This window comes from Juglans microcarpa x Juglans regia, chromosome 8S (assembly GCF_004785595.1).
Source record: "Juglans microcarpa x Juglans regia isolate MS1-56 chromosome 8S, Jm3101_v1.0, whole genome shotgun sequence".
Classification (NCBI taxonomy): Eukaryota; Viridiplantae; Streptophyta; class Magnoliopsida; order Fagales; family Juglandaceae; genus Juglans; species Juglans microcarpa x Juglans regia.
This window is the reverse complement of record NC_054609.1, coordinates 8,846,842-8,862,113: the sequence shown is the minus strand read 5'-3', so window position 1 is coordinate 8,862,113 and position 15,272 is coordinate 8,846,842. Positions and strand designations below refer to the sequence as shown.

The 15,272-nt window shown below is 40.3% G+C and overlaps 1 protein-coding gene across 1 annotated transcript; it reads right to left on the bottom strand.

Moving 5' to 3' along the window:
• Positions 1 to 12,594: 12,594 nt before the first annotated feature.
• LOC121244202 lies at positions 12,595 to 13,299 on the bottom strand. Its single transcript, XM_041142225.1, has one exon. It carries the CDS (start codon positions 13,297 to 13,299, stop codon positions 12,595 to 12,597), a length of 705 nt encoding a protein of 234 aa, XP_040998159.1.
• Between the last annotated feature and the right edge of the window lie 1,973 nt (positions 13,300 to 15,272).

Below are 15,272 nucleotides of genomic sequence, written 5' to 3'. Positions count from 1 at the left end.
TCATCCACAATATAATCTCCAAATTGATAGATTAAGATACTAGCATTTTGTGTGTAAATTGAGGAAAAAATTGTTGCTCAAAGTATAAGGAATGAAAAACTAAGTGGATGAGTATTAAATTAGCAACAACTTACTGATTTTGGTAAGAGGATGATGTTTAGTTTGAAGAGATACTACCTTGCCAACATCCATCTAAGTTGGAAAGGCGAAACAATAAAAAAAAACAGTGTCTGAGTTTCCATTCAAATTCTCCACACTATTTCGTATAAATGACTTGCAGTGAGTAAGCCAAGATCAATTTCGACATGTTTAGGAGATCAAGTAGACGAAGGACATTGCAAGTTGAAAGAAATGGGGGTAGTGTAGAGTGTTTATTGTTAGTTTTAATAGTTTGGAGTGCAATTTGAGAATTATAGCAGTTGAGGAGTGAAAAATGAAAATCCCTCTTAAAAAATAATATTATTTTCACATGACATAGAAAGATTTAAACATGAAGCACAATTTGATGGTTGGCATTCAAATAAGTGATGGATGTTGTAGGTGAAGTACTATAATGAAGCACAATTTGATGGTTGAAGTACTTTGTTGAAACAATTTTTCAATGAAATCTAACTATCGATCATAATAATTTCTACAAGAGAGATAAAACTATAACTAAGAAAGAGCGTGTCGAAGGTGTTTGACGGGGATGGTTTTGATGTTTAAGTTGGAGAATAATCCATGGTTGTAAAATTAGAATGCAACAAAATCTTGAGCAACTGATCAAATGTCCCTTTTATATATATGGATAGGACTCGTTATCCAAATGTCCCTTTAAGTTAGTTGCACTAAAGCATGTATAACAGTTGTTTAGGCACCCATGCACCATGCCACTTTCTTTTATTGGCTTCAACTTGCATGTAACACCCCCTTCCCGTAGGCTAGGAGTGTCACGTACTTTTCATAAAAATAAAATCCGGCAAGAAATCTCAAATTTCATAAATAAAATCAGTAATTTATTTTGTAGAAAAGGTCTAATAAAAAGTCTTCCAAAAACATTAAATGAAATAAACTGAACAAAACTCATGTCATAAAAACATGTTTTATTTTAGAAAGTCTGAACAAAAATTTAATGCTCCTTTTACTCCTGGCCTGCCTGCTCGTAATCATCATCATCACCTGGGTGGTTTAAAACATGAAAATAAACAAAAATGAGTCGAAGATTCAGCAAGGAATCCATCACAACGTAAATATACTAAACATAAGGTTTTCATAAAACTTTTATGCTGAGAGTTTAAAATTCATGACTATTCATACTGATGCTTGTGCTATGCATGACTGTTTAACTGAATTAACTGACTGATCTGATTTATCTGACTGGCCAACACACTTAACCTTTTGTGCGAGGTTGTGCACCTGCCCCACATTCCGCTGCCGCAAGGGGAGCCGCTGATAGTATTCTGGCATACTATGGTGGACCACGACTGAGTTCGTGGCTTACACATCCACCCTGAAACTGAACTGCATTGGTACCATGCATCTAAATGACCATCTTATTAATTGATCTTATCTTATCTTTCACTTGATATTAAGATGGCTTACGTGTCTTATACACATGAGATGCATGACATATTACATACATAATCATAATTTCTGAGTTTACAGATGATGCGGAATGACAAAATAGTATGTTATGCTGGATGACATGTTTGCATATGACATGAATGGTGCATAAATAATTGGCTGGAAATGAACTGGCTTGAATACTAATTATCTATAAACTGAACTGTGATGATCCTAAACTTGTGATCAAATTATTTACCTAGCTGCGTGTCTTCTTGAATAACACTTCGTAACTTGAGACCTATATGAAATAATAACTATCACTAAATTGGTTTGGAAACACATAAATACTAATATCTTACTTAATTAAATCCACAATCTAAAAGATAGTGTTAAACATATCAATAAATCCTAGTATCTAAATTACTTAAAATACTTATTCATAATTTAGATGAATACTCAAACTATTTTAAAATAATTCATAAACTTAAATTCTTAAACTAAGTTTTATTTCTTAACAAAATTATTAAATCTTATAAGAAACCTGATAAATTCTATTAAATATTCTTAACATCATAATTTTATTAAATTCTTAACATAATAATTTTATTAAATTCTACTAAATAGACAAAGGAATATTAACAAAATATTTACAAAACATCCTTATAAAAATAGTATTTGATTAATATATTTATTTAAGAAAACTGACTTTTAAGATATTAAGCCCAATATAATTTATTAAAACTGTTGTTGAAATAAAATAATATCAAGCCCAATTTAAAATACAAGCTCATTTAAACATAACTAAAATAGTTTATGTAAAAGCATATAACCTGGCCCAATAACATATAATACTGAACTAAATGAGCCAAACGAAAATGAGCTCAAACACCCGCGCAAGGCCAAGGGCCCAAGGCCCATCTGTAACACCCCGCATTTTAGTGTATTTTTACTAAAGGATTATTTTTATTTATTTAAAATTTTATTCTCGTATTTTAAAATTGGTTGAATTTTTAATGAGTTTATTTCTATGATTTTAATTGGTGAAAATTAATTTTTATTTGCTTTCTTAATATTTATTTATTGTTGTGCATTTAAATTGTTTTTCATATTTAATTAATTACTGTGGGATTTAATTATTTCAATTTGAATTTACCACTACGTTTAAATTATTTTATTTAACTTGTGGTTTTAAAATCGTTTCCGTTGGATCATTTTCGTGACCCAAGTTATGAGGATTGGACCTCATTTCTTTTCCCTCTATTTTTCTTTTCCTTTTCTTTTTCTTTTCTTCTTTTCTTTTTTTTCCTCCAAGTTTTCCTTCTCTCGCGCGCGAGTTCTTCTCTCTCTCTCTCTCTCGCCGTGCGTTGGTCTCTTCCCCAGCCCGCTGCCGTGCGCCGGCGGTAGTCGACATCGCCCGGCTCCTTCGCTCCCCCTGCCGCTGGCGACCAACCCCCATCAATTCCAGCTTCCCTCGAGCTGCCGTGAGCCTCTACGCACGGCTGGAAGCCGCGGCACTCTTTCCGCCGCTGCGCCGCCGTCGCGCCACCATTGGCCACCATCTTCCTACCACATCATCCTCGACCTCTTAGCAACCCATTGGACCCAACCCCACCTCCGATCTGTCACCGGTGAAGCACATCTAACTCCATTTCCGTTTTGGGCTTTTTGGTCTTCTACCGCCGCCCATGCCGCCACCCACGGCCAACCTTCACCACCACTAGCTTCACCGACCTCCCTAGGCCCTACCCTATCAATCTTGGGTCTTCGTTTGCCTCCGTTTGAAAGTTGGTATTGTGACCCACGGCCACAGTGTATTTTACACTGTGGTGTTGCTCAAACGTCGCATTTTTCAACTTCGTGATCCTTCGAAAATTGTTATATTACACTGTAAGTATTTCTCCAAAGAACTTTCGTAATTTAAATGTATTTTTGCACTAACCCATTTCACTGTATTTTTGGCATGCCGGACTGAGTCCGAGGAGTTCGGAGGTCGGATGGATTTGTGATTGGAGTTGTTTGGTTGGATTTGATTGGATTGGTAATTGTTGGTTTGGATATTGTGTTGGTACATGTGCATTTCATTATTTCATGCATGATCATGTTTGTAAAAGAAAACTGGGTTTTCGTGTATTGCATTCATGTTCATGTGATTTGAAAGGCTATGATTTTATGTGATAATATTTTTGGTGCGTGTGTATCACGACCCCAAGCCGAGATGGGGCATTAACTTGGTAGAGCTCCTCTGGTTACTCGGGAGCGGAATATACTGAGTAACGTCCCCTGGATTGTCGCCGGGCGACAATGGGATCGGACGAGATGGTCTCGTGCCGACTCCGTGGTCCTTCTGCTGGCGGGGACTAGAGGATGTCTGGCCACGTATGCGCTGGGCGCGGAACTGGGCATCGCTCGTTGCGTAGTGTGGGTGCTTGGCCATGTACGCGCTGGGCGCAGAACTGAGCACCGCTACGAAGCCAGGACGTGCGGATGGTCCATAGGGGAGGCCATGGTGCATATGGAAATAATGCATGGTGCATTTGGAATTAATGCACTATTTTCTGGGAAAATAGTGCGAGTTGGTTTTTGGGTAAATCATTTTCTGGGAAAATGTTTTACGGATATTTTGGGCCAAAATGAGATTTTGGCGTGTGTTGGAAAATTATCATTTTCGGGGAAAATGATGTTTTGTGGAAAAATGCATATTTCATCATGTGCATGCATGTTAGTTGCATTTAATACATTTTATATTACGTTGTTATTTGAGGTCATACTTACCTGCGATACCATTTTGTGGTAACGCAGATTTTGATGCAGATGAGGAGGAGGAGGGCGAGCCTGAGGAGACGGCTCCGCCTGAGGAGTGATCTGGGATCACTCGTTTGTTTATTTCAAAACTATTGTAAAATTATTTTATGGATGACTGTATAAATGCTATTTAAATTTTTATTGATGTTTGATTGTAAATAAATTCTGGTACTTAGTTGACTATCCGCTGTATTATTTTATTTGTACACTGTTGCATGTACACACACACTGGCACTTCGTTGGGATGTGTGACCGTGTTGTCACCATCCTGGCGTCTCGATCCCTGTGTATTTATATAAGGGGGATTGGGGGCGCCACACCATCAAAAGCCCACGGTTTCCTTCTAGAAACAAAGAACACGGCTAAACCAAAAGGAAAGCAGAGAGTTTGAGAGAGAGGAGTTCTGCGATTGGAAGACTCACCGAGAGAGGTCTAAGTGCGACGGCGACTCCAGGTGGCTGGGAGAGACAGGCGATGCGACTGGGAGTTCCTATGGTGGTGCGGCACGAAGTGAGGGACAGAGAGAGAGAGTTTAGAGAGAGAAACTGCAGGACCGAAACAAAAGAGAGGGAAAAAGATGAGGTTGGCGGCGGTCGGCTTATCGAAAAGGAGTGGATGAGCTGGGGCTGGGCTGGTCGGCACCTTTTGTGACGCCGGAGAGGGAGTTCGGCGCCTCTGAGCAGCGTGGAGTTGCTGCGAAAAGGAGTGGGTGGCTCACGAGTTACTCCTCTCGTATGAGGTAAGCACTATTTAATATTGGTAGAAGATAGAGAAATAAGAGGAAAACCTACAGGAGTAGAGACGTGCATGAGAAATGAGAGTGGCGACGTGCGAAGTGGAAATCGTTACTCATCAACAGAGTCTGTTTTCCACTAAAACGTTAGAAACAGACACTGAGAAACATACGGGTTTGAGATTTAAAGTGTTTAACAAAGAGGCTAAAAACAAGAGATAAGGTTCGGTGGAGATAGAAAAAATAAACTTTAAATTTCAAACCAAACCTAGTGAACGTAAATCTGATGCAATATAGAAAATCATTATTAAAAACAAAACTCTAGCAATTTTAAATAAAATCATAAAATTAATTATAAAAAATAAAGTAAATATAAATTCTGATAAAACTACAATAAAATAAAAAATTTCTAGAAAATTTACTGATGTACCTTAAAACCAAAACTAGTATGTTACATTGCATCTCCCTTTCTAGAACATGTGAAGTTGGTTGCTCAAATTTCAATCAATATGAAAATAAGGGAAAACATATCAATGGTGCACCTTTGTCGTATCATGCCTCGATCATAGGGTGATTGATTGGTCGGATCTAGTAAAAAAATTTAATTACTAACAAATATAAATATTTGAGCAATGACACGTCATAAACTCTATTAACTTCAAACCTTATGCAAGCTTATGTGACATATTTTAAATAGTTTCATATATCAACAACTTGAATGAATCGATAGCAACATAACATGGGTAAGATCAACCAGTGTGATTAAAAATAATAAAACTCAGGATGACTAGAAGTTAATTGATGCATCCAATTAGTGGATACAACTAATTTATTGGTTCAATTCCCTAATTTTCTTGGCATTAGAGTGTTTGTAATGTGACCTCATCTTTACTAAAAATAAATGTGATAATAATCCAACAAAAAATGATAAATTGCTATTAGGATAATTCATTATGTTTTTAATTAATGGAGTTTTGACAGCGCTGAAATGACTATTTTAATTAACTGATATTTCTTATTACTTTTGATTTATTGTCTACTTAATTTTAGGGTATGTTTGGATCCTATATCTAACTCAACTCATCTTATCAAATCATTACAATTTTTTTTAAATTCTAACACAAAATATAATAAACAATTCAACTTTTTCAAATCTCAAAATAATAATAATATTAAAAAATAATATTCTAACAATATTTTATTCAATTTTTAACTTTCATCTCAACTCAACTCAACTCAACTCAACTCAGTTCAACATCCAAATGCAACCTTACTCTTTATATTATTATTTTATATTTATCTTGTTGAAGAATAGAAAAGCCAAATAAGAGCAAAAATGGTAGGAAAAAGAAAGAGAAGAAGAATAAAGTAACTAAAAAAGGGGAAAAGTTTAGAGGTAGATGGAATATTATTTTGAAACATTGAAGAATTAAATTGGGTTGATGTGAGGAAAAACTTAGATATTTAGTTAATTTCTTAAATTCAAAGCATTCATCTGCATATTTAGTTAATTTCTTAAATTCAGATCTCATATTGTTTTGACTAATAGACTGCAATGTGGTCCAAAAGAAGATCAGCCAAAAAGGTGGTTTTTATTGGCAGTACTTAAAGAGATCTACCAAGGTTTCCACTATAGCTGTGAAAGGCTGCCATAGATGGAGTTGCACTAGTTCTGCATCCATTGTTGTGGTTGAAGAAAGTCTCTGTCTCCAGACTTGGATAGACGAGCATGTTGATTTGGAGTTTTAGGAAAAGCAGTAAGATAGGTGGGAGCGAAGGATCGACATATGGAAACCACTCACAAGTTGTGGAGGGCCAACCTGGATTGTTTGTTTTCGCAAATGAGATGAGATGAGTTGATATTAAAGTTAAAAGGTTGAATAAAATATTATTAAAGTATATTTTTTAATATTATTTTTGTTTTGAGATTTGAAAAAGTTGAATTGTTTATTTTATTTTATATTGGAAGTTGGGAAAGTTGTAATGATTAGATGAGATGAAATGAGATAAGATATTGTCTGGAAACAAATGAGGTTTAATGTTTGGACAAATCAATGTCTTTATACTAGTCACTTCCTTTTTCTTATTGTTAAGGCAACTAAGGCCTCAAGCTATAAGGAGATACAACCAACACTAGATCTAGAAAAATTTGGCAATACTTAGTCAATGTTTCCCAATATAGCCACATGGTATATTGTCTAGCATTATCACAGGGATCTATAATTTATATTATAATATATTGTTTCATAAAACCTGTTATTATAAAATAATGCAAAATCATTCTCGACACTTTAAGTTGAGAGTTCTTCTCCAATCTTTTCTCAAGATCTTAACAAACCTTTACACTTATAACCATCACCATTATATAATAATCAAAGGAGGTGTTAATGGCATGTTTCACTCTTGTAAAACTTTCTCGGCTTGCTCCAATGTTCCTGCAAGACACGTAAGGGTGGAGGCTTGGGTGGTGTGAAACCTCTCCATAATCAACTTCTCCCAAAAGGATAATGGAATTGTCCAGTAAGAAGAAAAGATTCTCAATTCTAACCTGGGAGTGGACTTTTATACCCTAGTTGGTGTGGCCCCATACTCTGTCCATGGGAGGTCCACGTGTCATATTGGATGCTAGGCCTGTAGTTGGGTGACCACTTGCTGCTTTGGATGTCATGATGCTGTATTAAATTCAGTACACTCCCCTATGCGTCTTGTCCTCGTGGCAAGTGGGAAGCTATACCCATTACCTGAGTCCCTGGAAAAGGTGAGTGTCTTGCCGAGATTTGTTGCTTGCTGCCACCTCTGGTCATTTAAGGAGGTGCACTCCTTTGTCATCCGGGTGGGTTGGGTTGTGGCAATGATGTGACAAACCCCTTTCCCTTATAACGCACACCCCACGGGCTGGACTTGGGTCTCTTTTTGCTTGGCACAGATAGGCGGGCCACCCATTGGTTAAGTGGGCTTTGGAGGAGTCGCGTCGGCCCGGTCTAGGGGGAATATTCCCCTCAGGCATCCCGAAAATTCCCATTGCACACATGCAATGAGAATTAAGAATTTCTCATGATACTTTACGGATGCTAACTGTGTGATATGGATGCTACATTGTCACGTGCGATGATTGCTCTTCCTGCACGTGGGGTACCAAGTAACCGACCAGATTCATTGCTTGTTTTGGATCGGTCTGCGTCTATCACATGCGTGGGTTCCTCTTCCCTGTGTCTAGGATTTCGTGTGACATCATTACGTGCAACAAGGATCTTAGGGTACTTGTCATTTCCAAGATTTGGGCAATCCAACCGGCGTGACCTCCTTATTTAAGCCCCAATTCCCCCTTCTTCCCTCCATTTCTTCTGCTTCCTTCTCAAGCCCTTCTGCTTGTTGGTCAATCTTTTAGTTACTCTGCCATTTCCATCTTCCATCGCTCAACTATTCTAGTTCCTTCCTCCGCGCACCTCCAACTTGTCGATGGCTTCTAAGAATGCTACATGTCCTAGACATAGGGGTCACGTTCTATCCGCTCTAAGGGACCTTCTGGAGAGGTTGAGGGTTTTGTTCTTCTCAAGGTTCATGGGGGTTTGCAGTACATTGAGGGGTACCATTGGTCCTCGACTACCTTTTCTGCGTACCTCCGTTCAGTGAGGGGATCTTACAACATTCCTGATTCCGTGGTTCTAGAGGTTCTTGGGGCCCATTCTGGGGCAGTAGACTCAAAAGGCTTCACCAATAGGGTTGTCTTATACCCGTCGATGTTCACAATTAGGTTGTGGTTTCCTTTCTTATGGCCCATTCGCAATGTCCTGGACTACCTTCGGCTTACCCATACTCAACCTCGCCCAATGCTTGTCAGATTTTGATCTCGTATTGTGTGGTCTATCGCATGGTACTGGGGGCACGAGCTGAGGAATACCCTGACTTGACCACTATGGAATTCCTTGTCACACACGGGGTATTGTGGCTTGAGGGCAACCTTTGCAGTTTTTGAGCAGGGGGTCAAAACTAGGTCGTCTTCTTGCGAGTGTAGGGACTCGAGTTTTATCGAGTCAAGGGACCTGTCTTCTTGCGAGTGTAGGGACTCGACTTAGTTGGGTCAGGGGTCAGTTCCAAGTCCTGGGACTAGGAACTAACCCTGCAATGGGTCAAGGGACCCATCCCCTTGCGAGTCAAGGGAATCGACTTAGTTTTGTCTGTACAATAGGAGATCTGTAAAAGAAACGTCCCGACGTTCTCATTCATTCATAATTGCTCATACATTCTGTTGCCATACATGGAGCGTGTAAAGTCTCTCCCATTCATCTCTATACATAGAACTTTTTTAAGTGTTCAACGTTCTAGGGGTGAGGTAGTTTGCACCCTTGGCTATCCTTGAGGCGGTAGGAGCTAGGTCTGTTGCTTGCGGTGACCACATAAGGCCCCTCCCATCGTGCCCCCAACTTTCCTTCTTCCGGGGTGGTTACTCCCGCTTCTCGTAACACCATGTCGTCCACTCTAAAGGATCGTGGCCTCACTCGTTTGTTGAAATATTGCTCTGCCTTTTGCTTGTTATTCACCGTTCAGATGACTGCTTCCTCTCTTCTCTCTTCTAGGGCATCCAGGTTCTCAGCTAGCCTCTTGTTGTTCGTGTCTCGGTCAAAGTGTTGGATATGGAAGATGGGCATTCTGACTTCCACAGGAATTACAACTTCACTCCCATAAGTGAGAGCGAAGGGTGTTTCGCCGGTGGGGGTTCGAATGGTAGTTCATTACACCCATAACACACTTGGGAGCTCTTCAGCCCACGCTCCTTTGTGTGCCCCGATCATTTTCTTGAGGGTGGAGAGGAGAGTCTTGTTGGTTGCCTCGGCCTGCCCGTTGGCCTTGGGGTGGCCCGACAAGGAGTACTTTACCTTAATCCTAAGTTTTGTACACCATTCTCGGTAGTGTTCAAAATCAAACTGTTTCCTGTTGTCTGAAACAAAGCTCTGCAGTATGCCAAATCGACAGACTACCGACTTCGATAGGAACTTCATTATGGTTCGGGAGGTTATGCTTACGAGCGCTTCCATCTATACCCATTTGGTGAAGCAGTCAACCGTGACCATGACAAATCTACCCCCTCTTGCAACTGGAAAGGGGCCAATCAGGTCCAGCCCCCATTGGGTGAAAGGCCACGAGGCCATAATTGAGGTCAGTTCCTCTGCCGGGCCATGGGGGACAGGTCCGTGTTCCTGACACTTTATACATTTTCTGGCGAATTCCTCTGCATCTCTGAGGGTACGGCGCCAGTTCTATCTGGCTCAGGTTACTCTTGCAGCTAACACCCTCCCTCCCGAATGGCTTCCACAGATTCTTTCGTGGATTTCGACCAATACATACTAGGCTTCGTCTGGTGAGATACATCTAAGGAACGGCTTGGAGAATTCCCTTTTGTACAGTTCCCCTTCAAGTAGTGTGAATTGGGTCGCCCTGTTCTTGACCTTTCGCACTTCCTTTGAGTTGCTGGGCAGTTGCCCATCCTACAGGAACCTCTGGATGTCCGTTGCCCATTTGAGGGGCGGGGGGCTGGGGTCGTAATAGATACTTCCTTTCATATGGAAGGGGCTTTGACCGTCCTAGTCATGGTGTGTTCTAGAAGTTGAAGTTCCTCCTGCCCAGACGTGGCCCTAGCCAGACGGTCTGTCTTCTGATTATCCGTCCTCGGAACCTACTGTAGGTTAAAGTAGCAAAAACGATCCCGCTCGTTGCAGACCAATTGGAGGTATTTTTTCAACCTTTCCCGCCTTTGTAGCAAACTTTCCTAGAACCTAGCTGACCACGACCTGAGAATCTGCTCTTACTTCTATCTCCTCTGCTCCAAGTAATTGCGCGATCGTCATCCCTGTCAGCAGCGCCTCATATTCGGCCTCATTATTCGTTACTTTGAAGGCCATCCTGATTGCATAGTCATGCACCCCTGATCCCTTGCCAGCCCGGCAGAACGAGCCATCAAAGTAGACATGCCAAGGTTTTCCTTGGGGTGTGACTGACACCTCTTTTAGGAAGTTGGTGAATTCGGTGACAAAATCCTCCAATACTTATCCTTTAGTCGTGGTTCTGGGCTGGTACTCCATGTCGAACTCGATGAGCTTGATTTCCCATTTGGCGAGCCGCCCCGAGGTGTTTGGTTTTTGAAGTACTTGCTTGAAGGGGTGGTCAGTAAGCACTCTGATCGGGTGTGCTTGGAAGTATGACCTTCGTCTCCAGGCCTCAACAATAAGGGCGAATATCAGCATCTCCGTTCGGGGGTATCCTGCTTTTACGCCCTGGAAGGCTCGGCTCATATAATACACGAGACACTGTCCTTCTCCCGTTTCACGAACCAGCGCCACTGCGTGTGGGGACAATGCCAAGTACATTGTCAAGGTCTCTCCTGGTCTTGTCTAGCTCAGCAGCGGGGGGTGGCTAAGGTACGACTTTAGATCGGTGAAGGCCTTCTCACATGCCTCATCCCAGCTTTGTGCCTTTCTCAGGACCTTGAAGAAAGGTATGCATCGGTTGGTGGATTAGGTGATGAACCGGTTTAGGGCTGCCACCCTCCTGGCTAGTTTCTGGATCTCATGGACACTACGTGGGGAAGGCATTGTCATTACTGCTTCTATCTTTTCAGGATTCACTTTGATCCCTCTCTCCAAGACCATGTATCCCAAAATTTACCTGTCTCCACCCCGAACGCACATTTCATTGGGTTAAGCTTCATTCGGTGCTCTCGGAGGATGGAGAACGCTTCTCGTAGGTTTGCTAAATGCTTTTGGGTTTCTTTGCTCTTTACTAACAGGTCTTCCACGTACACTTCCATGTTGCGGCCAATCTACTGTTTAAACATTTGGTTGACCAACCATTGGTAGGTGGCCCTCGTATTTTTTAGTCCGAAAGGAATTGCTTTGTAGCAGTAGAGCCCTCGATCGGTAATTAACGCCGTTTTTTTTCGTCGTCTAGATTCATCCTTATCTGGTTGTACCTAGAATAACTGTCCATAAACCTGAGGAGGGAATGTCCCGCTGTTGAATCCACTATCAGGTCGATGCAAGGTAGAGGGAAGCTATCTTTTGGACATGCCTTGTTCAGGTCGGTGAAGTCTACACACATTCGCCACTTGCCACTAGGCTTTTTCACCAAAACTACATTTGAGAGCCATTCTTGGTATTGGACTTCTTGGATGAACCCCGTAACAAGGAGTTGATCCACTTCTTCGGCTATCACCCCGTACTTTTCAGCGTTGAAGCTGCGTCTTTTCTGCTTGACTTTCTGTGCCATTGGGTCGACGCAAAGCCGGTGCTTAATAATGGAGTTGTCAATCCCGGGCATGTCTTCTTGGCTTTAGGTGAACACATCTCGATGTTCGATAAGGAGAGATATCAACGCTGCTCTCATATCTGGGTCCAGCGTAGTGCCGATCCGGACTTGCCTTTTGGGCTCCTGCTAGTCCACTATCATGAGTTCCAGGGGTTCGTTGGGCACAGCCTATTGGAGGGCCCGTTCATCACGGACTTCCTCGTCCCATTCGGTCAAGACTGGGGTTGATCCGGGCTCGAGCTTTCTTCTGGTACTTCAGTGGCCGCCACGACTCTTGCCTCATGTCTCATTTCCTTGTCATAGCATTCTTGTGGCAAGACCTGTTTGTCATGGATTTCGCCGACTCCCGAGTTGGTGGGAAACTTCACTTTAAGGTGAAAGGTAGACGTCATTGCCTTCAAGCTGTTTAGGGTGAGGCGTCCTAGTATGACATTGTATGAAGATGGGGCCTTGACAACCAAGAAATCGCTCATAGTGGTTGCGGTTCTGGGCGCCCTTCCTGCCAAGATTGAGAGAGTAATGACCCTCACTGGATGAACGACGTCCCCAGTGAAGTCCTCATGGGGCATTGGCGCCGGGTGTAGCCGATCTGGGTTAATGCCCATTTTGATAAAAGTGTCCCAAAATAGGATATCAGCTGAACTGCCATTATCGATCAGGATCCTCTGGGTCCTGAAGTTCACCACTTGCATCGTTACCACCAATGCATCATCATGCGGGTGGAGGATGTCTTCTTCATCTCTTTGGTCAAAGGTTATTGCAACGCCTCCAACACGTCGTTGCAGTCTGCTTACATCCCTTTTTGCACTGAACACTTCCGTAATGCGCTTTCCGGGAGCGTGTCCTTTGGGCCGACGATGTGGCTCCACCTTCAGCATACCCTCCTGTGATAGTGCTAATTTCTCTAAGCGGCCCATCCTTCACTATGCGGCTTATTCGCCTCCCGTCCCCCTCTCGTCTTCTAGGGACTTCTTCCAGCTTGAAGTTCGGACTCCTACCTCTAGACTGGTTCGTTTGTAACACCCCATACTCGTAAGGGTCGGAGGGTTACTACCTGTCACTCTCAAGCCTGTCTCTCCAAGCATAAAAAACTCTAAAAATATCATAAATAGTACACAATCTCATATTTTCCAAATAACCATAAAGCAAACTCCTTAAGTCATCATTTCAAAATAACATAAACCCAAGGAAGGGTCCACAGTTTTCCAATAATCTCAACAAAATAGAACGATACATATTTAGATCTCAATAGGTCCAAACATCACAAAGTACTTCAAATACTCAAGTTAAATCCTTCTACTAACACTGGTACTCTTAGGTACTTGACCTTCTATCCATATCTGGCCAAACTCCAATTTCTAATCCTGACTCCTAGTTGGGTAATCAATGTCATCTGAAAAATAATGAAGATAAGGGGTGAGTTATCCATAATTCAGTAAGCAGAGAACATATACCATTATGTAAACATGAGCCCTTTTTAGAAAATTTAGTACGCAGGAGCAAAACATACACATCTCAAAACGTATAATCAGAAAGAAATTCTGAGTGACTTTTCAATATTTTCATATTCATAAACCATTTTCATATTCAAATACTATTTTCATATTCAAATACCATTTTCATATTCAAATACCACTTTCATATTCAAAATCGCTTTGGCGTAACATAACTGCACGTCTTCATTTTATTATAACATATCATATACCATGTTTAACCCCCATGGTAGGGTTGTACTATCCCCAGTGGCCAAATCAGGGAATATCATATTGTAAAACTTTTTCCTTTTCAATATCGGAGCCCCGAGTGTGCACACAGGAAAGAACACATGATAGACCATTTTGTTTCCAAAATGGGTGCACTTATATCATATCATATCATATTGGTACCAACCATATCACATGAACCAGTATCATCATATCAGAACCATATCCAGAATCAGAATCGAAACATATAAGTATGCCAAAGTTTTTTTTTCATATCCATATCATATCAAACCACGTGCTGAACATATTCATATGAATTTCATTTGATAAAAAATAAATCCAAATCATTTTCATATCACATGTAGATAAATTCATAGATATCATATTCGCTCTTTTGCATATTTCAAAAACATGTCAAATATTGCTCATGTTTACACTATTTATGTCAAAAACATTTCTTTTATCTTTCGTACATATCTCATGAGTGAATGCAAAACATATACTGAGGTTGTATTTCACCTTTTCTTTTTAAAACAAAATGCACATATTTACAAACCAACCTCAGTTAATTTCTTTTTATACAAATCTAGCTTAGGAACTCCACTTACCTGGACTTCGTAGCCTTTCGAAAATTTTCTCAAAAATGCCGAAATAATATTAATTTTCACTTATAACACAATCACGAAATTTTTCTGTTTTAAATTTCCAATCGAACACATATTCTATTATTTAAGCCGAAGATGCTAAAATAACTTACTTTAAATTCCTCAGAAACCTAAATTCACGAAATCCTAAAATGTTAATACCTCCCAAAATTTCAACTAAAACTCTGACTAAAGTATTATACCCTAACTTATTTACTATTGAAAAATCAAACTATTAGATTTAATACAGCGCAACATAATTATACGAAAACTTCTTTCTAAGTTATACATAAAGACTATTTAACAAACTAGGTCATGATAAAATTACAATGTTATCACTTACTTTTAAAAGAAGCTTTACTTAAAAATAAGTTTAGCTTACCAAAATCAATTCAGTAAACATGGAATAGTTAGAGTTTACAAATACATATTAAAGGTTTAAAACACAATAATGAAACTTATAACACCTAGGTAATAATGTAATTTTATTTATTTGTTAGACCGACTATGCAATGGCTTTTTAAATTTTTCCATCACTTGAAA